The sequence below is a fragment of the Rhinichthys klamathensis genome, unplaced genomic scaffold, assembly GCF_029890125.1.
Source record: "Rhinichthys klamathensis goyatoka isolate OS25496 unplaced genomic scaffold, OSU_Roscu_1.1 h1tg000035l_1, whole genome shotgun sequence".
Lineage (NCBI taxonomy): Eukaryota > Metazoa > Chordata > Actinopteri > Cypriniformes > Leuciscidae > Rhinichthys > Rhinichthys klamathensis.
In genome coordinates, this window is record NW_026606583.1 from 6,415,773 (window position 1) to 6,443,478 (window position 27,706).

Genomic DNA, 27,706 nt, shown 5'->3' on the forward strand with positions numbered 1-27,706 from the left:
TCCTTGTTACAATGTAACAGTTAAGTACAAAGTCAGTTTAATTAACAACATGTACTTAAAATATAATTTGGTTTAAGTTTGGTTTAAGGTTATAGTTGCATGTAATTACTAATTATGCATAATTTACTGTTATTACCACAGTAATAAAAATGTAACATATGTAACAAGGGCACTGTAAAATAAAGTATTACCTATGATTCTTAACTAAGTACACTTTTATTAAGTGCACTTTTCAAAGCATCAAATCAAAAGGTTTTGCTTTGAATTATATTTTAAATCATGTTTTAATTTGTTGTAGGGCTGTGCAAAGATTAATCGCATCCAAAATAAAAGTTTGCACACAGCCATTAACCCTCTGGGGTCTGAGGTGTTTTCGGGGTCCTTGAGATGTTTTGGCATGCTCTGACATTTGTGCTTTTTTCAGTTGCTTATAAACATATTAATGGCACAGGTGAAATTACACTCTATATAGCACACACAGGGCTACCATAATGTGTGAGCAACATGTATGCACATGTTTGTATTTTTGAGAGAATATTGTTTATGCGTGGTTATTGAAAAAAATAAAAAATAAAGTTTCTAATATAAGGCCACAAATAACATACTAAATATCTGTCCACAAGACTTTTGACTAGTGGATGTTGTCGCCTAGGGTTTTTGCTTCAAATTGATCTGAAAATCATTCTGCCTAATCATTCTCATAAAACAATAGATTTTTTTAAATTGTGAAAAACACTTTTTTTTGTTTGCAAAGGCAATATGCGGATGGGCGGAACGGCCCAACCCCCTCATGAATAATTAGGCAGTTCTCACCTGAGCAGACTGCATACTAATGAGCCTTTCATTCAGGGGTGTCACACAAGAAAGAATGCAAGGACAATATATATATAAATAAATAAATATTTATATACACGCACACACACAAACACACACACACATATATATATATATATATATATATATACAAACAATCAAAATATAAATGAAAGCCAAAAGCACATTTTTAGTCACACCTTTTAGCCATCCACACATAAAAATAAACCAGTCGCATTTCAAAGTCGTACGCGAAATGACCGCCAGGTGGCGCAAAGGGACATTTAGCAAAACGTAAGTGGGGCTAATGTCTATTAACAGTAGCCTAAGGATGAAATACTACAAGCAGTGTTAATTTCGTTGACGAAAATAACGACGAAAATTATTCGTCAACGACATTTTTTCACAGACGAAAACGAGACGATAACTAAATAAAACCTAGTTTTGAATGACAAAGACTATGACGAAAATCTATTGACATTTTCGTCAACGAATAAAAACTAGACGAAAATGTTAGATAGTGACGATTTGGGAAGCGATCCGTCAGAACTGATGTCCTGCGTGTGTGATAGATGCGCACATTTGTAGGCTACTGTAACGTGATCTACCCCGCGGTCATAAAACGTAAAAAAATGTGAACGTCTGGGAGAATGAGTAGAGCAGACATATAGATCTCTGAATAAGAGTGACGATGCAAAAAAGAGCTCTATTCGGTGCGGTTTTCTGTGCGCACACACCTAACCCGAAGCGTGCAGTCATGCACAATACACCTACAGTGCGCGAGTAGGCTACTGAATTGAGCTCTCTTTCGTGTCTGAATGGAGAAATACACAACAGTATGTCTAAATGTCCTTTTTGGAGAGTATTCATGTAAACTATGCTGGTTATGTCTTAAACTGTGAGTGTGTCGGATGTGCATCAGTGCAATTGTATTGTCATTGGACATGATCCGACGTCTTAAAGTGACAGTGGCAATAAACCTAATGCAGTCCGTGTCCTTAATTTTGATCAAGCATTCACTGTTTGTTAATAGCTTTAATAAGGATTAATTATATTTAATTCATACAAATAAATATGTCTGCTTGAAAGAATAAAGAATGATGTGTAAGTAGTTATAAGGAATGAATATATCATTCATTGTAAAGAAGACTGTGTTGTACTTTAGGAAAAGTGGTTTTATTTCATTTTAAGATATTTTTTAAGTAACAGCAGTTAAATCTGTATCTGTATTGCATGTTCAAACTTAAAAATCATTCATATTAATAGGTTAATAGATGTTTTCTCCGGGAGTATATGGGTTTGGAAATTTTAGAGAAATTCTAAATTAACGCATTACAATTGAACTAAACCCATTATATTTTAGTCGACTAAATCTACTGTAGATTTAGTCAACTAAAATGTTATTGTATTTCGTCGACTAAAACTAGACTAAAACTAAAACAATTCAGATGACTAAAATATGACTAAAACTAAATGGCATTTTAGTCAAAAGACTAAGACTAAAACTAAATCAAAATTTGCTGACAAAATTAACACTGACTACAAGTTATGGTAATTTCCAAATAAGCCTACAACAAATGGTTGGTCATACAGATAAGATATAATCTTTTAAAACTGTAAAAGGCTAAAGTAGGCCTACACTCACAGGCTAAAGACAAAACGTTTTCTCGCTCATGTGAGAAATAAACGTTTGGGCATTTCTCAGTTATAAAATTCATAGGCCAGCGGTAGAACTTACGGTTCGATCATCAAGATGACATGGGTTCAAATCCCGCACAAACATGGTCAGCTGTAAATTTTATATTTATTATTGCAGAGAGATTTGTCTAGCTCTAAAACTCTGTTACACAATACAGTTTTTTTTTTTTTGCTTATATTTATAAAATACAATTATCATGCATTTCCATTTTACACTAAGGAACAAAATAGTATCCAACAGAACGACTTTGCATCTGTATAATAATAGGCTACCAATCGTAATTTCAAAAGCAGTTCTGTAAAAAAATAAATTATATATAGCCTATATAGGCATTTTTTTTTTTTTTATTCCAGGCTCTCACTCCACACCCCCGATTTCTCACGCTGAAGTGTCAACCCGGTCGGTCAAATTCCTGAAAGATAAGTTTATCTATAGATCTACCTGTTGAGCCACTCGTGATCGACTAGTTATTATACCGCAAATTAGTAAAAATATCCCGTAATCTATCTAGAGCGAGCGTGCATGCGAGACAGATATTGTGCTCCAAACCGTGCGCGCGCATGGCAGAGAGGTCTGTTCCCTACAACCTAGAGTTTTTAAAAACATGGTTTTAAGTAAAGTGTGATTTGCCAGGGGGGACTGGGATTTCCTTCTGGTCTAAACATCCCTGCTTCTGCTGAATTATTTGAATCCCCACACCCCTCCCCCCACAGCTAATCAATGCTATAGGCTACTTCACCAATATCAAATATAAAATAGAGATATGCAACAGGCACGTTTAAACGACAAACAATAAAATCTAAATTTTCTAAAGTCGGGTTTTATTCTGGCATGGTGAGTTTTGTTCGACAAACGCGGCGGCGCGTTCATTTAGATTAATTTATTTTTCTCATTATTACAGCTAAAATAACTTAATAGGCGACTCCGTAATTTTTTGGTCATACAGATAAGAGTAGAGTAGCTTACATCGTTCAAAACTGTAAACTTGTATTCATATTAGGCTAACGACAAAAACAGTATATCTGTCGTCTCTGTCTCCGGGAACTGCGTGTCACAAAAATGAACCGAAAGCCACTTCAGCTCAGTCACGATAAGAAATCGGCTATGTCTAAAGCCTTTAAATGTCTAAATATTTAGGCTAATAAATATTATCTGATTATGTAGGCTAATCCATATGAAAACGAGAGGTACAGAGGATCTACTCAAACGTAAGCGCTTCCCAATGAGAAAATGACAAGACAAGGGTGAAAATCTCGCTCTAATTAAATGTAGGCTAAATCGCCCTGAATTAAAATTAAAATACAAATAATGTAGGCCTATGTGTCGAAATGTTGCGATATTGTTTCATTTAAGTTCATAATTATTCTATAAATGTTATTTAATTTAGCAGCATTACCACAAAGCACCGTGTTTCGATATTTATTTGAATAATAAAAAAATTATAAATAAAAATTAATTCACAAATTGCATGCCTGGTTGTAAGGATCCAAAGATCCCTGTAGACTTTAATATTGAGTTGAACATTTTGTTCATGACAACAAATTAACAAGCGTTTTTTTTTCAGATTATATTTAGTTTTGCTTGGAAAAAGCTGCCCCAAACCAGTTTTATTTCATCAATTATTGAAATAATGAAATATTTAGTAATAAACTTTTATGACAGAAATATCACTAGGCTACATGTAACTTAAATCATTTAATTCCTTAATTATCAACACTGTCTAGAATAGCGATTTAATTGTGAATTGCGACTTCTCTTTGTGTTAAGGCAATTGTTACTGCAGCCTCAGACTCCGATAGCCTGTGGGGGGTTGGAGGGACAGTTGCTGGACAAAGGTGTAAATGTTCCTCTTTCATATGGAGAGTGTCGGATAGCCAGCCTGATGAGCAGGCAAAATTATTGTAAGGATAAAAGAGATCCAGCGCGAGAGAGGCAAAGAAAAACGCATGTTTTTAATTTAATTATGTTTCTTTGGACAATTTTTGTTTTGTACTGTGTTATGGCAGAATTATTCCCATCTCTTCCAAACCAATAAGTGCTGCTACGGCTGATTGAGGCGAGCAGGTGAGATGAGCGGACGGGGAGAGACGGGTGGACTTTGACCCCAAAGGTCAGGGTACAGGCCGGTTTTGTAGTAAGAGAAAGAGCATGACCAAACCCTAAAGTTCAGGTTATTATTACTATTTCCTGACTAGAGAGAACTGAACTTTAGCCCATCTATGGTAGACGAACAGACCTTGAGATAAGCTGTATAAAACTACTCTCCCCCTCTGATGCTTCGTCTCACTTGCTCCGCAGACTGTACATTGACTACCTCTGTGGGGCAACTGAACCTTTCTTGCAAGAAATAAATCATTTTTAATTCTCAGACTGTCTCTTACGCTTTGATGATTGTTTAATAGAAAATTTGCTATTACAACTGTTTTAATTGTTTAATTTAGCTGTAATTTCTTTGGCAATACAAATTTAAAATGTCGCAAGAATAAGATTAGCCTAGTGTTTCTTATTTTGCATCGCAAAAGAAATAAACTCTAAACCCGATGCAACCCTGTTTTAAATTTTAAAAAACTGTCCCGACCCTTTATTTAAACCTTGAAATGTTCGAACTTGGTTTCAAACTTAAGTAATTTTAGTGTTCTTTTACATTACACAATAATTTAGCAGACTAAAGACGAGCTTCTTCATTTTCATTTTCTGATGCAATCGGCTGACAATCTTCCTTCATCAGTTTTTGTCGTTTGTGCAGCGGCTGCGGTTCTACAGGAATGTAGCAAATTTATGTTGTAATGATAATTAAACAAAACTCTTGACTTTAAATAAGTAAACAGTTATAAACAGGTACCTATTTAAGCATCAAGGTGGTAAAATATAAACGCTGTAGGCCAACATCGGTTAACATCATGTATGCTACATTGAGATTCGATCTCGGGTCGATTCGATCTCTAGTCTCCCGGGAGAAGCACTGATTTGAAACGCACTTGGTTTTGCCTACAGCTGAGGAAAAAGTTTCTGTCTCACTTTATAATAAACATCTTGAGGTTTTCCTACTGTTTTAGAAGAGGAAGTTGCTATTATAGGCTCATTTATTTATATTTGTAAAACACAATATTGGTTACTCCACTGCATTTTCGCTCAAATTGACCTTTGGTTTTGTAAATTGCTTTCTGTTTGTTTGCGAGTCGAGTTTTCCTTTGCAAAGCAGATCGAGTTTGTTTGCAAAATGCTGGATTTGTTTGTTTAATTATGGCACATAATTCACTCCATAACAGCGCATCAAAATATGGTCTTTCTCTCATAATCTGTGATGTAAGTTCAAATAAACAATTCAACAATGAAGATTCAGAAGAAACACAAACTTTAATTGTCAACCAGTAAAATTGTTCTCTATGTGCAATGGAGCACAAAAGGCTAAACGTTGCCACCCCACCCCCTCCCCCTAAAGGCTACAAAACTGTGGTTGTTTTTTTGTTCTTCCTGTCTTAGCAGGGCGTTTTGTTTTTTCATTATCAGTGGTTATGTTGCTCTCACCTTGATGCGTCTTTCTGTATCACCTTATAGCCAAAGGCAACATTTTGGCTCTGTGAAGGTGAAGGTGCAGTGAAGGTTTTCCAGGAAACAGGGTCAATGTTGAAAGCCATCACTGACTGAGATGCTAAAATGTTCAGAAGTGATAATAAAGACTGTCAAACAGTTTCTAGTTGCTAAATCAAATTGAAATTTCCATTCCTGCTTGCTGATTGGTCAATACAGCATTGCAGCCATGCTAAAATACATGCTAGTAACAGATGCCAACATCGGTTCAGCAGCTGCTGGTTATTTCACTGTGTAGCACCAATAGAGGCAATTGACAAAAAATAACATAACAAATAACATAAAACATGTCTTGTAACCATTAAAAAAACCCAGAAAACAATGTTTGTTTGGTTTCCTCTTAAGTATAATTGTTTTTTAATACGAGTAAATGTGAAAATGTGTCGTACATCTATTATTTTTTGCAGTGGTTTTCTCACAGATGCGTGTTTGGGTGTGAAATGTGTGAAGGCAGAAAGCTCATATGAGACGGAATTAGACAGGGGCATTTAGAGAAGGAAGGTTTTTTTACCCTCATATATACATTTAATATCTGGTCATATGCTACTACTTTAGAAAGATGGTCATGGTTTTGAACTTATGAGGTCCAAAAATTAGATGTCTTTTTTTTTTTCTTTTTTTTTTTTTAAATATGATCAACAATGTCTTTGAATGTAAATCTACAATAAAATGAAAACTGAAAGAGCTTTAAACTAAAATTCCTACAATGATATATTGTGTTTTTTAAAATCACTCATTCATCTATTAATGTACAACATGATTATTGCAATTCATTTCACTGCTTTAAATTTGAACAAATATAGACTATAAAGAGAATGTAAAGACAATTTTGCATGGTGAGATGATGATCAAATCTCACTGCCATTCATTGCTTTTAAATCGTACAAAAGTGAGCAAAACGATTTACAAAAGAGTGGAAATAGGCAGCTATTGAGGTAACGATGGTGTATACAAAATAACTAGGCTAATAAAAGATAGAGAAGAAAAAAAATAACTAACTAAATAAATATCTTACCACATAAGATGCATAATCTGATACAGAAGTTCTGGTCCATAATATCATCTCAAGTGTATATAGAGAGGATGCATGAGGTGGGACAGTCAAGGCAATAAATGGAAGTGAAGATGTGTTTTAACTTGACTGAAAGCTGACTCCCCATCGCGCGTGACGTCACTTCACAATACGCCCTCGTTTCGTTAAAGAATGTGACACACACAAATCCTGTCAAATGACAACTTTGGAACTTCTGAAGTGTTTCCTATTTTGTGTGGCTTATGAGGTGAAGTCTGAGGCTGAGGCTACACTAGGGGAAACAAGATTTTACCAACAAAACCTCTTTTTTTTCATCTGTTTTTAAAAACATTGCTATGGTTAAAAATAAATGACAAATAATTTTCCGCATATCAGAAATAGTATTTTGTGGCAAAAACACATTTGGTTTGAGATTGTTTAAAATTCCTTTACCCGAAATAACTTTTTAATATACACTACCGTTCAAAAGTTTGGGGTCGGTACGATTTTAAATACTTTTAAAAGAATTCTCTTCTGCTAACCATGGCTGCGCTTATTTGATTAAAAATACAACAAAAATCAGTTATAGTATTAAATATTATTCCAGTGTAAATCAGCTGTTTTCTGTGTGAATATATAGTAAAGTGTAATTTATTCCTGTGATCAAAGCTGAATTTTCAGCATCACCAGTGTCAGTGTCTTCAGTGTCAAATGATCCTTCACAAATCAGTATAATATGAGGATTTGATGCTCAAGAAACATTTATTATTATTATCAATGTTGAAACAGTTGTTGGTCTGTCAGTTGTACAGTTTTTTTTTTTTTTTTTTTTTGGATTCTTTGATGAATAGGAAGTTCAAAAGACTTTTGTAACATTATAAATGTCTTTACTGTCACTTTCGATCAAATTAATTATTCTTTGATAAATAAAAGTATTGATTTCTTTCCTCCAAAAAATAAAAATAAAATTCTCACTGACCCCAAACTTTTGAACGGTAGTGTATATTATATAATAAGTTTTTACTGAGATTGCTATGGTGGGCGGGGGAATAATTCAAATCAAGACTACACCAGAAAGCTGCATGGTAAGTAGCCTGGCATACCAAATCTAACTAAACTTTTATAAGTATGATAAATCTATAAAAAAAAAAAACATGCACATAAAAAACCTATGCATAATATCTGTCTTGATGGCATTAATCAGAAATAATGTTGTTAGTTTGCTATATGAAAATATTTTTTGTAAAAGTGATGTTTTTCTTGGCGGCCCAATTTAAATAATTATATTTTATTACATAATTTCAACACAAAATTATCAAAAACAGTCATTATTAATCATAAAACCTCATGGAAAAGGCAATATGGTATTGTATTATTGTCCCAAACGATTTACCAAAAAGTGGCCCAATTTAGCTGATATCACCCTAATAAATGATTTAGTTTTAATCCAACGGACGCATGTGTTCTGAGTGTGAAAATTGAATTTATGCATAATATTCTATTAATCAGATACATTTACTTTTCAGCCCGATACCAATACTACATGGGGATCGGTGCATCCCTAGAAAATATAAAACACTTTTTTGCTTTATTATTTAAAATGAGGTCATAATTTTGAAACATTTAATAATAAACCATTTCCCCCTGTCCCTGATCATCTGATTGAAAAGCTTGGTTTTGTTGCTAATTATAAGTTGTCAGTAAACACCCACTGTTTTGATTACTTTGGCAAATAAATAAAAAAAACTCCCTTGTGGAATATAGAGATGTTTGGAAGACTCCCTGGTGAAAAATACCAACCAGTCAATTTCAACCGTATGTTTGACCAAGAGTGTGATTCTGAATCATTCCAACAACCACCAAGAATACAGAAGAGTGTATAAAAATAACTCTATAACAGACCAAAGTTAGCACACTCTCAAATACCCTAAGCCATAAATATCAGTCATCTGCAGATGACACACTAGGATGAAACTGGTTACACAGTTGCAGCAACTAGCATGACTAGGCACTTTGTTAAAGCAACACCAAGTAACTTTTCCTCTGCGGTCGCCCTACAGATTGGAAGCGGAATTGTCCATTACTGCTGTCGTAAATAATTTAGCCTACTGCATCCTACTGTCGCACGCGCACGCACGCACGCACATGCTCTCTGTTTATCCATCACCGGCTTTGGAATCATGATGACAATTCAAAAGCTACCCCGGCTGCTAGGTATCTTACATGTAGTTGTAGTCTACTGTCGAGTACGCTCCACCTATCAGCAACTGTAACACTTGCCGTAAAGCAAGTCAAATTTGTAGTTCCCTTTTGTAGTCACTGGTCGAATGACAACGAAATGGGGGTTTCGCTTAGATGCCTATCACCTTCGAATGTTAAAAAACGAGCCAATGGCAAAGAAATGCCATGGGTCTGCGGAATTTGCATAGCGTAACTCCGCCCCACCTCGTGGGTATATAAGGAAGAACGCTGGCAGAATGCAGACATGTTTCTGCTTCGGAGCCAAGAGGTCCTCTTCACTCCTAAAGCCTGAATTCTCTCTGAGTGTCATCGAGTATCCTTTGAGACGAGCAGCTCTCCAGTCTGTGTTGGTGCAAAGGCGATTTCCAGCGAGTTTCACATTCCTGCCTGCTGATCTGTGCAGTGGTCTGCATCCAGCGTGTGTGTTTCTCCCTGGCCGCTTCAGCACAGGCTGCTGAGCGTCCTTTCACAAAAGAGCTTGCACGGGCACGTCTTTTTCAAGATGTTTCACCCGTGTATTTCTGGGTGCGGTCGTTCCGTCTCATTATCTGATGGGCATGATCGTTGTCTTGCGTGTTTGGGCTTAGAACACGCAAAGGCAGCTTTCATGGATGAGTCATGTTCTCACTGTGGGAACATGACCATCGCTGCGCTAAGACCGAGACTCTGTGACCTTATTAAAGGTAGAGTCCCCTCTGCCACACCCCGATCTACCCCCTCCTCGAGAGCTGGTACTTCGGCTGGTGGCCAGGGTGATCTGAGGGTTATGGTGTGGAACACTGCCCCGACGATGCGTCCTCGGGCCACACACCCCTCACCAGCGCAGCAACCCGCGAGCACCTCGAGTGCAGCCGCGGGGCCGTCTTCGGATGTGCCTCGTGTGTCGTTCGGTGCTCCAGATGATGAGGCGATGTCGATCGCCGCATCACAAGGCGAGCAGGAATTTTCTGTGGATGAGGATTCAGATGTGCTGCTGCCCCCTGGGGAACCGACCCGGAACTAACAGCTATGCTTTCCCGGGCCGCCGCGAGTGTCGGGTTAGCGTGGTACTCTCCACCCTCTCCTGACGCTCGCGGTTGGATGATTGGTTCTTGGGGGCTGCACGCGCTGACTCTTGTCGGCGCAGAAAAAAAAGAAAAAAAAGCACTTCCTTTCTTCCCGGAAGTGCATGAGGAGGTCACAAGCTCCTGGAAGTCCCCGTTGTCTTCCCGTGATCGCTCGGCGACCTCCTCCGCCTTCTCTGCCCTTGATGAGGCCGCGATGAAAGGGTACACTGGGGTTCCCCCTGACGAACGCTCTGTTGCGATGCAACTGTGTCCGCAGAGTGCTTCGATGTGGCTTGGTGACCCAAAGCACCCCTCCAAAGCCTGTAGGTTTTCGTCTACCTTGGTGGCGAATTCCTACAGAGCTGCGGGGCAGGCCGCCGCCTCACTGCATGCCATGGCCATCCTCCAGGTCTACCAGGCCAGGATGCTCAGGTACATGCACGAGGGCAGAGCTGACCAAGAGCTCTTTGATGAGCTGCGCGCCGCCACCGACCTTGCTCTCCGAGCGACGAAGGTGACCGCACGCTCCCTTGGTCAGGTGATGTCCACAGCTGTGGTCCAGGAAAGACACCTGTGGCTTAACCTGGCCGATATGCGGGATGCCGAGCGGACACGTCTCATCGACTCCCCTATATCCCAGGCAGGCCTTTTCGGTGGCGCGGTCGAGGACTTCGCCCAAAAGTTCTCGGCCGCCCAGAGACAGACTGAGGCTATTAAACATATAATGCCGAGGGTGCCCTCCTGCGACTCCCGTCTCTACCGCTCGGCCCCAGCAGCAGCCTTTACCGGGACGTGACTTGGAGGTAGTCGCAGGAAGGCGCCCCAGTCCGCTCAGGCCCCGCAGCCCGCTACACGCCAGGCCAAGCGGCACTTTTGACGCGGACAGCTCAGAGATGGCCTACTGTTCTGTCAAGGAGGTGGTAGCAGGGCCACTCCTTCCCCTGGTGGAGGGCCGGTGGAGAATCTCTTTTTCTCCTGTGTGGCTAAGGACAGAACTAACACCCCCATCTCTGAGCCCCCAGAGTGCGCGGATTGTAGTGTGTGCCGCTTATGAGCCTCACCTCTCTCGTCCCCCTCTGTCACAGAGTTCTCGGATGACAGAGTGCGCCGCTTACGAGCCTCGCCACACACGTCCCCCTCTGTCACCAGACCCGTCACGCGAGACCCCAGCGGAACGCACGTCCTTCCCTGGTCTCCTCTGTCAGGACGCGGTCTATGACTGTTCCCCCACACCGGGACGCTATGCCTCCGACGTCCAGGCCAGTCATACCGCTTCGCTGCCTCACCGAGGGTATGTCTGTGGTCCCCATGACCCCGCTGGTTCAGTCTTTGGGAGCCTGGCTTCAGCTTCCCAACCTGTCCCGCTGGGTCGCGATTCAGTTCGCACGAGCTCCTCCCCGCTTCCGGGGAGTCCGCTTCACGACGGTCGGTGGCAATGCCCCGGTCATGCGTGCGGAGGTTGCAACCTTGCTGGCGAAAGGTGCGATCCAGATTGTCCCTCCAGCCGAAATGAAGTCCGGGTTCTACAGCCCCTACTTCATTGTACCAAAGAAATCCGGTGGGTTACGGCCAATCCTGGACCTGCACGTTTTGAACCGATCCCTTCACAGACTTCCGTTCAAAATGCTCATGGCCAAACGCATTTTCAAATGTGTTCAGCCACAGGATTGGTTTGCAGCGATCGACCTGAAGGACGCCTACTTTCATGTCTCCATTCTTCCTCGACACAGACCGTTTCTACGGTTTGCTTTCGAGGGGAAGGCATATCAGTATGCGGTTCTCCCCTTCGGGCTAGCCCTGTCTCCTGGCATCTTCACGAAGGTCGTCGAGCCAGCCCTTGTACCGCTTTGGCTACACGGGGTTCGCGTCCTGAACTATCTTGACGACTGGCTAATCCTAGCTCACTCTCAAGACCAGGTTTGCGAACACAGGGACCTTGTGCTCCGGCAACTAGCTTGTCTAGGCCTTCGGGTCAACTGGGAGAAGAGCAAACTTTGCCCAGTGCAGAGGATCTCTTTTCTCGGTATGGAAATCGACTCGGTCGCCATGTCCGTGCAGCTTAGGAGCGAGCACGTACAGTCACTGCTGACTTGCCTGCGTCAAATCCAGAGCAAGAGTGCGGTTCCACTGAAACTTTTTCAGAGGCTCCTGGGGCATATGGCATCCGCAGCGGCAGCCACACCACTCTGGTTGCTTCACATGAGACCGCTTCAGGACTGGCTTCGCGATCGAGTCCCGAGGTGGGCATGGCAACAGGGCACGCTCTGAGTACCAGTTACTCCGGCCTGCCGTCAAACCTTCTCCCCGTGGTCGAACCTCAGCTTTCTACGGGCCAGTGTGCCCCTAGATCGAGTTTCCAGGCATGTTGTTGTCTCAACAGATGCCTCCACCACGGGCTGGGGTGCCATGTGCAATGGACATGCAGCCGCGTGCTCCTGGACAGGACCCCAGCGCCTTCTGCATATCAATTGCCTCGAGTTGCTGGCAGTACGATTGGCTCTGCACCGCTTCCATGCGTTGCTCAAGGACCAGCATGTACTAGTCCGCTCAGACAATACCGCGACAGTAGCGTACATCAACCGTCAAGGTGGTCTACGTTCCCGCCGTATGTCGCAACTCGCCCGCCACCTCCTCTTATGGAGTCAGAAGCATCTGAGGTCGCTTCGTGCTATTTTCATTCCAGGAGACCTGAACTGTGCAGCCGACGAGCTCTCACGGATTCGGCCTCTCTCCAGCGAATGGCGACTCCATCCCCAGTCGGTTTAGCTGATTCCGGACCAGTTCGGGGACGCTCAGGTAGATTTGTTTGCCTCCCACGACTCGACCCATTGCGGCCTGTTTTATTCCCTGACCGAGGGCACGCTTGGCACGGATGCACTGGCACACAGCTGGCCGCAGGGCCTCCGCAAGTATGCGTTTCCCCCAGTGAGCCTTCTCGCACAGACCCTGTGCAAGATCAGGGAGGACGAGGAGCAGGTCATTTTGGTTGCGTCTCACTGGCCCACCCGGACCTGGTTCTCCTAACTTGTACTCCTCGCGACAGCACCTCCCTGGCCAATTCCTCTGAGGAAGGATCTCCTTTCTCAGGGACGGGGCACCCTATGGCACCCTCGTCCCCATTTTTGTAATCTCCATGTCTGGTTCCTGGATGGGATGAGGTAGGTTGAGTACCCTACCACCAGCGGTGGTGGCTACCATCACTTCCGCTAGAGCATCATCCATGAGACATGCCTATGCGTTGAAGTGGAACCTCTTCGTCAACTGGTGCTCTTCTCGCAGAGAAGACCCCACGATATGCCTGATCAGTGTTGTGCTTTCCTTCCTGCAAGATGGGTTGGAGCGAAGGCAGTCTCTCCCTCCACCCTGAAAGTTTATGTTGCCGCTATCGCCGCACATCATGTTGCAGTTGAGGGTAAGTCCGTTGGGAAGCACGACCTGGTCATCAGGTTCCTGAGAGGAGCGAGGAGACTAAATCCTCCTCGCCCTCCTCTCGTTCCCTCTTGGGACCTTTCAGTGGTTTAACGGAGTGCTCCCTTCGAGCCCTTGCAGTCAGTGGAGCTTAAGTTCCTGTTCATGAAGACAGCACTCCTGATTGCATTGGCCTCCATCAAGAGGGTAGGGGACCTGCAGGCATTCGAGCCAGCTAACTCTCACGTGTTCCTGAGACCCCGGCTTGGATATGTGCCCAAGGTTCCTACCACTCCGTTTCGAGCCAGGTGGTGAACCTGCAAGCGCTGCCCTCGGAGGAGGCAGACCCAGCCTTGGCTTACCTTTGGCTTAAAGGTTGTCTCACTGGATAGTGGACGCCATTGCTTTGGCTTACCAGCAGCAAGGTCGACCGTGCCCCCTTGGTGTGAAGGCCCACTCCACTCGGAGTCTGGCCTCCTCTTGGGCTCTAGCGCATGGCGCCTCACTAACAGACATCTGCAGAGCTGCAGGCTGGGCGACACCTAATACATTCGCGAGATTCTATAATCTCCGAGTGGAGCCAGTGTCCTCTCGTGCACTCGCTTCAACTAGCCAGTACTAGGATCCGCTCAGGTGTCTTCGCTTGCTCGCCATTCCACTCCACGGACTGGATACGTGCGATATTTTCCACAGTTGAGTTTCCCCGAGAAGCCCTGGGCTCCTCCAGCACTGTTGACGTCAACGCCAAGGTTATGCCACCGGCAGCTTTCGCAGTTGGCTAGGTGCCTCCATGTGCATGGTTCCCCCGCTGGGTGACCCCCACGTGTGTATTTCCACTGTAAGCCTCCTTGAGCGTGTCTCTTTCCCTTGGCAAGCCACCTTGCCACCCCTGGAGTTGAAAGATTCCACCCTACGGGCTGGACACTCCAGTGTTCTTCCGTATGCTACCCTCTCTCGGGCCATACATGTATTCTTAAGACCTCCCTTCGGGCGGGCATGGTTTGCATATTTCCACTGAGATATGCTCCCCAGTGTACCTTGGTATTCCTGTGTTAAGTTGGAGTCCTTCGTCCGTGCCAGTCTCACAACAGGGAGCTCACACTTACGCAGGGCACTGGAAGACAGTTGAGAGGTGGCGTGATTGGACTGATACCCCCATTTCGTCGTCATTCGACGTAACTCGAAGTGACTACGAAAGGGAACGTCTCGGTTACGTATGTAACCCTCGTTCCCTGAGTAGGGAAAGGAGACGTTACGTCTTCCTGCCACCTCCGCTGTTCCGCTGGAACGCCGAGCTCAGTCTTGGTTCCTCAGCAGGGAAACATGTCTGCATTCTGCCAGCGTTCTTCCTTATATACCCACGAGGTGGGGCGGAGTTACGCTATGCAAATTCCGCAGACCCATGGCATTTCTTTGCCATTGGCTCGCTTTTTAACACTCGAAGGTGATAGGTTTCTAAGCGAAACCCCCATTTCATCGTCATTGGACGTAATGTCTCCGTTCCCTACTCAGGGAACGAGGGTTACATACGTAACCGAGATGTTCCCTTTCGTAGTCACTTCGAGTTACGTCGAATGACGACGAAATGGGGGTATCAGTCCAATCACGCCACCTCTCAACTGTCTCATTCGGACTACAGAAACGCGACCCGATCTGGCAATCTTACATAGCGTGGATATATCAGATAAAGGACCGCAAAGCGTTGGCATAAGTGCATTTCACTATGTCACGACTTGATGAACCACTGAAACGATTTTGAAAACATTATTTTAAGGTAAAAAAATCTTACTTAGTGTTGCTTTAAGACACGCTATGGCCACTTCTTCGCTAATGTTGATATCCTGTTCAAGCTCTTCTGAAGTTCACTGCCAGGAGCAGCACAACGTTTACTGAAGCTTCCCCGTCTTAGTTACAAGGAAATAGGAGCCATACACAACCATATGATCCATTTTTTAGTTTTTCATAAAACATTTTGTGTCCTTAGGAACTGTTTTTTTCCCCAGTACAGATTTTCAAAGTTGTAAGTGATTTATTTATTTTAAAATGTATATGATCAATAAGTTATAACAACATGTGTTTTTATATTGCTTTAATTCATCAAGCAATTTTCCACTTTCAAGTTGATTGTACTTAAAAAGTGATGGCAGCAACTTTTTTAAGAGAGCATTTATGTATAGCCTATAACTATTATACACTTCTATAAAACTTGAGACTCTTTGACCCAAATGTTCAGTGACAGCACTGGCACACCTAAGCAGAATAAAGGTACTGCAGAAACATTTTAAAGGGGTCATAACGTGAGAAATCAAATTTGCCATGATCTTTTGCCATATAAGAGGTCTTTGTAACATTAAAACGTCCTGCAAGTTTCAAGGCTTAAAACATACTCCTCATTATAAACAAAGCATTTCTTTAATCAAGCTCCAAAAATGGATCGTTTTGATATTCAAAGGTTATGACTGTAACTCTGGTTCCCTGCGTCTCGTTGCCATACCTCTGGCTTTCCTGCGAGTCTCCTTTAGACAAAACACACTGATGCCGTTCCACACAGCGTCAATACCAAGACTCTTTCCCCATCTCAGGGAACCAGGGCTACAGTCGTTACCTAGACTTTATATATATGATGAAGGGCAAATAAATAATGACACAAAAATAAGTGTAATGGATCTTACCAACATTAAGCGGCTTTTTTCTTTAATTAAAATTATGGAAATAATTTGCAAGTAAAAAGGAAGTTTTGCAAAAACTCAACTATATATTTAATATTAAGCAGAAAGCTATAAAACATTTACAAAATATACCCAGTGCCAATCCCTTCTATGAGAATGATTAAATTTTATAAAACATCTCAAAAACTGCTAGTTCTCACTCAGTCATTATCAGTTTTCAAAGGAAGTTAAATATTTGAAATGCTTTATACTGTAATTGTTAAGCTCATGGTTAGATAAGATAATGATTATTAGTGATATAAAGTAAAATTATATATGAATTAATATCAAATATATTACGATGAAAATTTGTCCACTTTTCATTTCTCATAAAATGTCCTAAATCAGGCCGGAATATTTTGCTAGAGGGGGTGTTCAATTCACGTTTCATTCCCAAGCCCACAAAACACAAATTACACAATCAGTGCTTGTATCTTCCAACTGTTTGAGTGCACATTATTGTGCCATGTTTGGCTTTCCTCCTGCATCGCCCTGCGCCTCCTGCAGCAACTGCTTGTACTGGCTTTTGAAGAACCCAGCCTTGTAAAGGGAGAAATATGCTGTAATAAACTGCACTGTAAGCATTTAAACATATAGATTGTGTAGACAGGTGAAAGTGAAGTGTTATGATGGTGATATACTTTATAGAGAGCCGCTGTGATGAGAGCCAGTAGCAACAGTCCTCCTATTACTCCTCCAGTGGTCTCTTTGGTCAGGTTCACCTCCTCAAACACCTCCACTTGAGTGTTAATCTACAAAGTGGAAACATGTAAACAAGTGAATTTTAAATGCAGTCAGAAGTGATCTCAGTGTAACAGGAAGTCCTCCTTCCTCCTCCACAGATGTTCCATGTCGAACAATAGAGACATTATTATTTGATAACATGATTGGGTAACACTTTACTTGAAGGGGTGTGCATAAGAATAACATGACACCTTCATAATCATGACATGGCACATGTTATGAATATGAAGGAAGTTGTATGCATGTTTATGACAACTGTCATTAAGTGTCATTCGCTCAGTTATGACATTTTTAATGCAAATATGACATTGTTTGAAATGTCTTTGTTATGACAACTTGACATAAACAAATACATCATAACCTGTCAGTGTCTTTGTCATGACAACTTGACATTACTAAGACAACACAACCTGTCATAAACATGACATTGCAGATTAATTATCAAACTTAACAAACCACTTAGCTTTATTGGTTAACATTACATTAAACTGTCAGGTGGTTGGTTTTAACATTGGCTGTCATGAAGCCATTATAACTTTTTAATGACAAATTCAATTTGTACCACTGTAGTTGAGGTCATGAAAAATATTCATGACACAGTTATAATGGCCTCATGACAGCCAATGTCAAAACCAACCACATGACAGTTTAACTTAATTTAATGTCAAGTTGTCATTACCAAGACACTGACAGGTTATGATGTATTGGTTTATGTCAAGATGTCATAACAAAGACATCTTAAACAATGTCATATTTGCATTCAAAATGTCATTATTGAGCGAAAGACACTTAATGACAGTTGTCATAAACATGCATAAACCCTACTTCATATTCATGACATATGTCATGTCATGGTTATGAAGGTGTCATGTCAGTCTTATGCACACCCTTTCAAGTAAAGTGTTACCCATGATGGTTTACTATATTCTTTTGTTATAATGCATCTGTTTTAGTGTGTGTATGACCCACATGCCTGTCTCTTGTGCTGTTGTTGTAATCTGTTTTAAAATGCTTTGACATCACAGGAATGAATTTTATTTTAAAATATTATAAAATAGAAAACTGTTCTTTAAAATTGTAATAAAATTTCACAATATTACTCTGTTTACTGTATATTTGGTCAAATGAAGAGACTTTCAAACCCCAGACTTTTGAACAGTGTAAGCATTCTTGACTCTGTTGTATTTGCACAGGAAGTATAGATTTATGTGAAAGAATGTTGTAAGTGCAATTGTCAATATATTTGCAAGAAGCAAAAAGAGAAAAGTATGTGGTCTGAAAAAAAAAGAATAAAATACAGGTCAAATGATCAAATCATAAACTATAAACAGTCGACTGGCGTTATAGATTCCTTCAAACAGAGCACAGTTTTGAGAGCTCTTTTTACAGTCATTAGACTTGACATGAACGATCACTGTATTACCTGGACAGACGGTGCAGTGTGTTGAGAATCAGAGGAAAAGAAAATGTATTTGCTCTTGTCATAATCCAGAGACGCTGAACTGACCAACTCAAAAACAGCAGCCTTGAGTCCAGTCTAAGAGAGACAGATCGTGACAATAAGAAATGATCAAACAGTTATGAAGAATATATATGGTCTGTTCTGAGATATGAATTTACTTTAAAAGTCAGATACCTGTTCAATCCATCCAGAGCTCACATTGCCAAATATATTATACAGTTTCCTTTCATTTTTTATGAGAGTGATGTCACAGCTGAACACGGCACACACCGCCACAGAGCAGTTCTGACACACACAGAGAGAGAGAGAGAGAGAGAGAGAGAGAGAGAGAGAGAGAGAGAGAGAGAGAGAGAGAGAGAGAGAGAGAGAGAGAGAGAGAGAGAGAGAGAGAGATTCATTAATGTGTGTTTAAAATATACAAGAAATAAATCAAATAAATTGTGGAAAAAAAATAGGTAAAGCAAAACAAAATTCAAAAAGTGTCCTCACCACCAGACGATAATTTTTAATAACTTCCAACAATGCAAAATTGGTGATAACAGGCTTCGTCATGTTCTCACTGTTACAGCCAAGTATCTTTAAAAAGAAAGAAAGAAAGAAAATCCCACTTTCTTTCAGCAAATGCCCTCTTGTAAGTTTGCTGAGGTCCTCTGGTTCAGGACCACTGGTTTCAAACTACAGTATTCTGTACGCTTTCCTTGGTGATATTTTAAAACAAGTTTCTGAACAATTATGGGTGAAGGATGGGATGCCGTTTTTCTTCCTTACATCATACAGAAATTATTTAATTAAATTACAGTTTTTGCCCATTGCTTGTTTTTGTCTATACTGGCCCAACTCAGCCCCTACTTGTGTGAAAATATAGACATTGTATTTACTGTATGTGTTTTCAGTAACTACAGACAGTTCTGGATTTTGATCCCGCCGAACTGCCACATGAGTTCATCTACGTGGATGAGGCAGGCTTCAATCTGGCCAAAACCAGGCGTCGGGGCCGTAACGTAGTTGGACAAAGGGCTGTTGTAAATGTCCCTGGGCAGAGTGGGGGAAATATCACCTTGTGTGCTGCAATTAGTGTCCAAGGAGTCCTTCATCACCATGCCACTCTAGGTCCTTACAATACAGGACAGATCATTGCATTTCTAGATGCACTACATGCAGTTGTGCAGGACAGACCAGAGCAGCCTAGGTTTGTTGTCATCTGGGATAAAATTAGTTTCCACCGGGCTGCTTTGGTCCGAGATTGGTTCAACAACCATAACCATTTCACACTTTTATACCTGCCCCCTTACAGCCCCTTTCTAAATGCAGTCGAGGAATTCTTTTCAGCGTGGCGGGGAAAGTATATGATCGGCAACCACACGCCATTGTGGTGGGATCAATCCAAGGGTGGATTCGACGCACAAGGCGATATTTTCCCCGATGCCTAGCGCGCGAGGACATCGCGGTGATGTTGACGAGGTCTTGTGGCCAGATCCGAACAGAAGGCGGGGCCAGATCCGATACGAATTTTATTTTTTTAGAAAGGAGTGTTAAGTTTTTCATTTTGGCATAGAGTTGTTAATCTCCAAGTGCTATGTCTGATTGGCTTGTGTGTAGAGTTTTGACATAATGAGCCAAATTCTGCAAAAAGTGCATAAGCAATAGGCAAAAAATCAGTATGCCTGTATAGCCTGTGAGATAATAAATAAATTCACACACTTGCAAATTTGAATTAGTCCAGATGTCAGTATCACCAAGTTTCACTGGTACTCTGATGAAAACTTTGAAAGCTAATTCTCTGAGGTCATTCTGAACCTGAAAGAGAGAGAGAAAATAAAGGAAGAGTTACGTTCAGGATGGGCATTTTAACATTTTCTTCTGTTGATAAAATAAAGTCTGTTAAAATCTGTCATTCAGCCTTTTTGAAACTACAGTATACAACCTTTTTATAATATACTTTAAGATAGAGAACTACAGTACCTTTAATATCTGCTGGACCGGTTTCATAAGATCCCTTTTCCCTGAAGTAAAATTAATGTGGATGGTGGAATTTTCATGCCTTTTATTTAAAAATGATGAAAGAAAATGACAAAATTACAGTATAGGATAAAGATTTTTTATTATTATTATTTCTATACAGAAACGTGGGGCAGAGCACTAACCTTATCAAGGCAATATAGATGGCATATTTGACATCAATGGTTTTCTGTTTGTTAAACTCACTGTCGCTTGAGTGTTTGTCATTCCCACTGTGAGAGATGGAGGTTTGGTTTATTAGTTGCATTTATCTGTTCCTGATGAAATGATCATGTGAGAATCCTCCTAGAGCTCACGGTAAAGGTGTTTTACGCTTTGGGTTCAACAACTTCTAGCACACAAAGATGATGTCATACCTCGTGACTGCAGCAGTAAACCTCACATTTTGGCCCAGTGTACTTTCTTTATTAATACTGTATGTAATATCAAACACAACCTAGATTTGGACAAAAAAGCCAGAATAAGCAACAATTTTGGACTAATTAAAGTTGTTGTAAGTCATATATCAATGTAACATGTTGACCAGTCACACACCCATGTATGTTGCTCTGGATAAAAGTGTTTAACTGCTTTGAGTTTAGTCAAGTCAGTAAATGAAAGTATATAAGCACACTAGTTGAGCTGGACAATTATTTTTTATAAATTATTACAGTAAAGTATAAATTGTTTATAAGTAATATTAAAGTATTTTACGTAATCGTGATCACGATTTCTGCTTCTCTTGATAAATAATCATAAAAGTTCTCTTGAAAAGCATAAACATTGTGATATTGGCCCGTTGGTTATTTTTCCTCAAAAGTTTCCTTTTTTTATTTTATTTTGTTACATTTCCGTTATCTTGTATCAGTAACAAGTCTCCATGAGCTTTCATACTTGGGGTTGCCAGATGTCTAGAGTTTAAATCCACCAATCAGAGCTTTCCTCTTAAATCAATAAATTATCCAACAAGTGTTTTACTTAATCTTCCCAACTTGAAAACCATGCGCTGATGATCTGAAAATACAAACATGTATGTTGGAGTTCAGCGATCTCCATTGTGATATTCCAACACATTCTCATCCTTTGGCGTCATATAGGTGACGCCATCTGACATTTCGTCGAAATCTTACGCACATGGCATCCTTGGGCGTCAATATAACACGCACTGTTATGGGTAGGTTTAGGTCTGGGGTAGGGTACGGTTATGACGCCTTGGGATCTGCGTCTCATATTGATGCTAAAGGATGCCATGTGCGTAAGATTTCGACGAAATGTCCAAAGCGTCACATGTATGACGCCAAAGGATGAGAACGGGCTGGATATTCTGCTCAAAATGAATAAATGAATGAATGAATGAATGAATGAATGAATGAATGAATGAATGATCATCTGTGACTAAATCTGTAAGAAAACCTTCTAGGGGACTATTTTGTAATAAATGTAATAAACGTTGGTGTCAGGGGTGTGATTATTGACCTGAGTGTTTCCCTTGAGGATGGGTTTACTGATCTGGCAGGAGGTTTCTCCCAGTGTAACTCCTCGCTCAGCATCCAGAGACACACACTCCACTCTGCCCTGCTCATACAGAACATTTATCATACATCTCAACATACATACATATTTTTAATGTGGCTCTGGAATTTTAAGTTTTATTTAAAAATGTTTTGCATCTTCAGTGTTTTATAGCTATTTTGCTTTAGAAATAGCATTGTTATCATTATTAACTATTATCAGTTTCAGCATATGTGCCTATGTTTACCTGTTTAGATGTGAATCTCCTGTAGGAAAGTCCAAAGGGGTATTTGAGGGTGAAGAGAGTGTTGTATGAGTTTTCTCCTCTGTTCTCTACAAACACGGTCACGTTGAGCTCCTGCATTATTCCAACCTCTATGTTCGTAGATCTGGATCAAAGAGAGAAATGTAAATACTTTCATAAGCATCAAGATGGTGCGGAATTATTAATTACAAATTATTAACTTCAGTTCAGAAACAGAGCAAACGGTTTGCTCACCCAGAGAAATTGAAATCCATTCGAAGGTCATCAACACATACATTATCAGTTCCACAGTCTATCTCAAAATCCAGCTGTAAAACAAAGTGAAGGCACAGAAAAATTCATGAATTGTACATCAAATTCTGGTAATTTCTGCTCTTAACTCAGATGTACTCTTACATTGTGGTCTGTGGTGGTCTTTGTCTCTGGCAGCTGTACTGGTCTCAAATTTCCCATACTTCCTGATGGAAGACCCTCAAATGTGAATGTTATCTGATTGGCCAACGGATTCAGAGCATCTTCTGAACAAGCCTTATGGAAACGAGAATCAATAAGAGACGTTAATAACAAAACACTTTACGATTAAACTTGGGTCACTCTTGTTATGCATTTGATTCTTGTAATGTCCCCATCATATTTCTTGAAATGTTGAATATAATATTAAACTCAACATTTGTAGTTTTATCAGTTAAGTAGACAATATATAGATCATTGGCTCCTTATATCCTATCAGGTTACATTACCCTTTAAGTCCAAAATTTTAGCCTAGATTCACCAGATTCACTGCAAATGTATGAACAAATGCAAAACAAAAATGACATTTGATGCTTACCTCAATAAAAAAAGGATGAGGTTTGCATACTTCCTTTAACTCAACGTTCATCACATCACTGAGGAGCGTTTTTTTGTCTGGGAAGTATGCACGATATTTATGTCGCTTGGAATCCAGCATTATGGTGTAACTGATATTTGAAGCCAAACCTAAAAAACATGTTTGATCATAAATGCCCCAAATATTAGCAAAGCAACCATACCGGATTTCTAGAGCACACCAGAATACTACAAACCTTGAGCAGAATATATGACCATATGTGATGTAAGAATACAAAAATTATGAATAAACCTGGTATGCGATGTTTGTATCCGCTCATGATGAAGCACACAGTCAGGTCGTTTTGCAGTGGCTTTGTGCAGTCGGATTGGTCAACGGTTGGTATTTTGGTTGGGTTGTAAGTTACTTTGGTTTCCAAGAGCATGATGGGTCTGGACCTGAACGAGCCACATATAACACATATGAATGATTATGGCTGAAACACTGTTGCATATATTTTAGTTCTTTATAAAAGAAAACAGACCTGAGAAGCAGAACTGCTCCCTTGGACCCAACAGCAATGTCAGGAAGTCTGTCTTGAGTCTGGTCTAGAGAAGACTGACTCAATGAAATCCCAAAGAACCGCAAACCTGGTTGCACAGATGATCCAGCAATCCTCTGTTTCATTCAAGAGGGAATAAAACATAATGAAAATATAAAGAAATTAGAGTAAATTAAGTAAGTCAAGGGAAAGGAAAGGAAGAAATGTGAACCATGAGGGTGAATTCACGAGTTCACACTTACATACAATTAAAGGGAATAAAGTATAATGAGTATTTGGCGTGCTGTCCGGGGGGAGGGCTCCGAGCTCGGAATTCGGCCCGAACCCAGAGTACTCCCCCCTGTATGTAAAGTGGTTTAGGACTAGAAGAGTGGAGAAGGGGTGGTGGAGGGACGCTGCTAAACTGTCAGAGAAATTAGGTGAGACTGCTGAGTCTATATGTACACGTTTTAATCATGATTGCTGAGTGCTCTCCACCCGTGTTAATTATCTGAATGAGCTTCTCCCGAACTTTGTTAATAAAACATCATTAAATGATGAACACATTTGATATCCCTTTAAACTGCCACCAACCCTTGTCTTTTTCACCTGTGAGTATTTGGGATTTATTTTATCTATTCCGCCATTGAAGATGTAGATGCTGCCCTGTCCATCCTCCTCTAAAGGAGCTCCAATCAGCACATCCATGAAACCATCACCATTCAGATCTGCTGGACTGGCCAGAGAAGAGCCAAACCGACCCCTCTGACCTGCCATGCCCACCAGTGTATCCGAAAAAATGAAGTTTGCCTATGGAGATATAACAGAGAGAGGAGAAACAGGGTTAAACAGACTCAAATTTACATTTATTCAGTCTTACTTGATGAACTCTTTAAAAATATTAGTCTTAATTGAATCCCCCCAAAAAAACACTGACCCGACGCGTGAAGATGTAAACAAACACTAAGCCCTCCCGTTCAGACTCTGTGTACGTTGGTGCCGATACCAAAAGTAGGTCTGTATAGGAGTCACTGTTCAAATCCACCACACACACCTCAGCTCCGAAATATGAGCCAATCTGAGGCTGAGAAACAAGCAATATAGTTACCATACAGCTATTCCGAGTTCATGTACTTTCACTCGCTTACATTCAATTGTGATGTGCTAATATGTTACAGAAATTTGAGTGTTACAACCTTAGGAGAATCCAGTTGCTTTAATTCACTTCGATCAATTCTTGAAACAGTTACTTGTCCCTTATGCTTGTGTCTTGGTGCTCCCATGACTGCATACTTTGCTCTGGACATTGTTGCTATTGTCAAGGAATAACCTGTGAAGAAAATAGACTTTAAAATAGAAAAAAAATTCTGATGTTTCGACTGATTTATATTGATTTACACAATCGAAGAAGAGATCTCACCTAAATAACTGTCATGCTCACTTCCAGCTTGAAAGACTGAATTAGGCTTGAAAGACTGATCTGAAATATCATTTTTGTACAGCTGATATCCACCCTTCCACTGGAAAGCTCCCACTGCGGTCATTATCATATCTGTCTGAATGCAGATAACATTATAAGAATAAACAGAAATATTTAAGAAATAATCTTTCCACATAAGCTTACAAGCATGCAAAATCTGAGAAGAGTAGTTAAACATTAAAACAGCAGACTTCATGGATAATGAAAAAACAAAACCTTGTTTCAAATCAGTGAAATACATAGAATTACATTTGATGTAAATGCTGCACTAAACCCGTCCTGTGCAAACTCCATTCGAGATGAATCTCCAGAGGTCTGGGTTCCTAGCAAAAGCAGCAACACAGTTAACTATAAATGTATTATTTTAAATCAATCCACTGAACAAAGTAACTGTACTAACATGACAGCTGAGAAATGTAAAATGTAAAAATTATCTCTGTCATTCATTTTTCATTCCCTCTGCAAACATACCTTCAATGGCTATAATGTTCTCTTTGAGTTTTTCACGAATACTTTCCAGAGCGTCAAAATTGGTTACTTTGAACACATGCCTATTGGTGGGTAAAGATGCAATAATTGCCAGCTCCCTTATTGCTTCGTCATTATCAAATGCATCGCCAACCTAAAAAATATTTAATGGAAATAATTGTAACACTTCTTAAATGCAATGATTTTAATAACTTTAATAAAGTGGATCTTCCCGCAAATCTTACCCCAATAGCATATCGTGTTATATGTTTAGCTTGTGCGTGTTGAACAGCTTCAGTCAACAACTTTGAATCAGTTGATTCACCATCCGTGATAACAACCAAAATTTTACTGGCTGATGGTCTTACACCTCCACTACTTACGAATAGCTCATCCCTATTGAAAAAGAAAAAAGTACAAAATATTGTTGTTCAGACATCTACTATTTTTTGCTTGTATTATCCATCATGCAAGTTTTTCTTTATATGAGGAATACGTTTTTTATATTAGGATGTGCTCCCCAGCCCTCACTAATAATAAATATAAATATCCTGTTAAACTTATCTTCACTTTATGTCTTTCAGTCAGAAGTAATATAATATTACTTTTACAGTAATGGCATAGATAAAAGATGAAATATCAGCGGTCATGTCTCACACAAGATGTCTTATAGCTTTTGCGGTGTAAGTCCATCCTCTCTGTTGAGATATCTTATTCACTGCATCTTCCCATGCCATGGCGTTTTGGACTTGTTGAAACTTGTAATGAATGACACATTCTGTAGAAAACTGTGCAATGGCAAACTGTAAGATAGATAGATAGATAGATAGATAGATAGATAGATAGATAGATAGATAGATAGATAGATAGATAGATAGATAGATAGATAGATAGATAGATAGATAGATAGATAGATAGATAGATAGATAGATAGATAGATAGATAGATAGATAGATAGATAGATAGATAGATAGATAGATAGATAGATAGATTTAGTGCCTGATAAATGGGGGTAAAAATCATGGACAAGCTAAATCATAATAAATGCATGGATTATCATACCTGTGTATCACGGTATACAAAACTTTTGATTATTTCTATAACAAATGCTTTCATCTTAATAAAATCCGGATAATTCACACTTCCAGATCCATCCATTAAAAAAGCAATATCAATTTGTGATGATGGGCATTCTGAAGTTGGAGAAATGAATAATTGCATCATATTTTCATTTAATCATAATATTAATGTAATACAGTACATATAGTATGAAGAAGACTTGCTTGAATGGTAGAATGTCTTAAATGTACCTCTCAGAGTCTCCGGCACAGATCTGCTCACAACATTATCTGGACTGATTTTAAAGCACATGCCATTGTAAGTGGTTGTTACATTACAGGTCTTAGGTAAAGTTGGACCACAAACCTGAGGGAAATTAAGATTGTATTTTCAACATGACAAACTGTAATAGGTTCATTTGTGTAAAATTTGGAGTTTCAAAAATTCGTAATTATTTTGGACATCTATTTCTTATAGCATTAAGATTTTATATTCGCTCAAAAACAGGAATTAATTAAAATATGATACTTACCACTGCTATTGAAGACTGATGATCTAGAGACATTGAAAGTCCAAGGGACATGTTGACAGCCTCATTGGTGACTGTTGAATAAAAAGTGGATTTTGTTTTAGATATATTATCAACTATTGTCTTATATTACAAATTTGAAAGTATCATTTACAAAGTACCGGTAATGGGCAGTGGAATGCAGTTTCCTTCAGTGACAGCACAACGATATATTTGTCCTCTTTGAGTTTGATGGTGTTGTATTAAAGGATCACTCACAAGTAGACTATGGAAGAAGACAGGAGAATAAGAGAACATGTTAAAAAAGGAGAAATCTGTGGTG

The 27,706-nt window shown here is 40.2% G+C and overlaps 2 protein-coding genes across 2 annotated transcripts in view; both read right to left on the minus strand.

The window, feature by feature from the left end:
* The window catches only part of LOC130080610 (integrin alpha-X-like), a 55,028-nt gene that overhangs the window by 20,030 nt on the left and 7,292 nt on the right, over positions 1–27,706 (minus strand). Inside the window, exon 3 of the mRNA XM_056246043.1 lies at positions 6,041–6,156. Coding sequence (XP_056102018.1) covers positions 6,041–6,156 — 116 coding nt within the window. The remainder of the gene's footprint in view (positions 1–6,040; positions 6,157–27,706) is intronic.
* LOC130080612 (integrin alpha-M-like) lies at positions 16,892–27,695 on the minus strand. Its single transcript, XM_056246044.1, has 28 exons — positions 27,546–27,695; positions 27,388–27,458; positions 27,107–27,221; positions 26,859–26,989; positions 26,454–26,599; positions 26,042–26,192; positions 25,800–25,950; positions 25,578–25,651; positions 25,269–25,404; positions 25,045–25,178; positions 24,786–24,932; positions 24,458–24,658; positions 23,852–23,985; positions 23,620–23,765; positions 23,329–23,477; positions 22,896–23,027; positions 22,734–22,807; positions 22,482–22,623; positions 22,199–22,297; positions 21,100–21,179; positions 20,869–20,955; positions 20,687–20,765; positions 20,426–20,521; positions 19,214–19,300; positions 18,899–19,009; positions 18,686–18,799; positions 17,160–17,270; positions 16,892–17,058 (listed from the first exon to the last, which is right to left on the minus strand). The coding sequence occupies exons 1-28, from the start codon at positions 27,679–27,681 to the stop codon at positions 16,975–16,977; spliced, it is 3,318 nt and encodes a 1,105-aa protein (XP_056102019.1). The 5' UTR covers positions 27,682–27,695; the 3' UTR covers positions 16,892–16,974.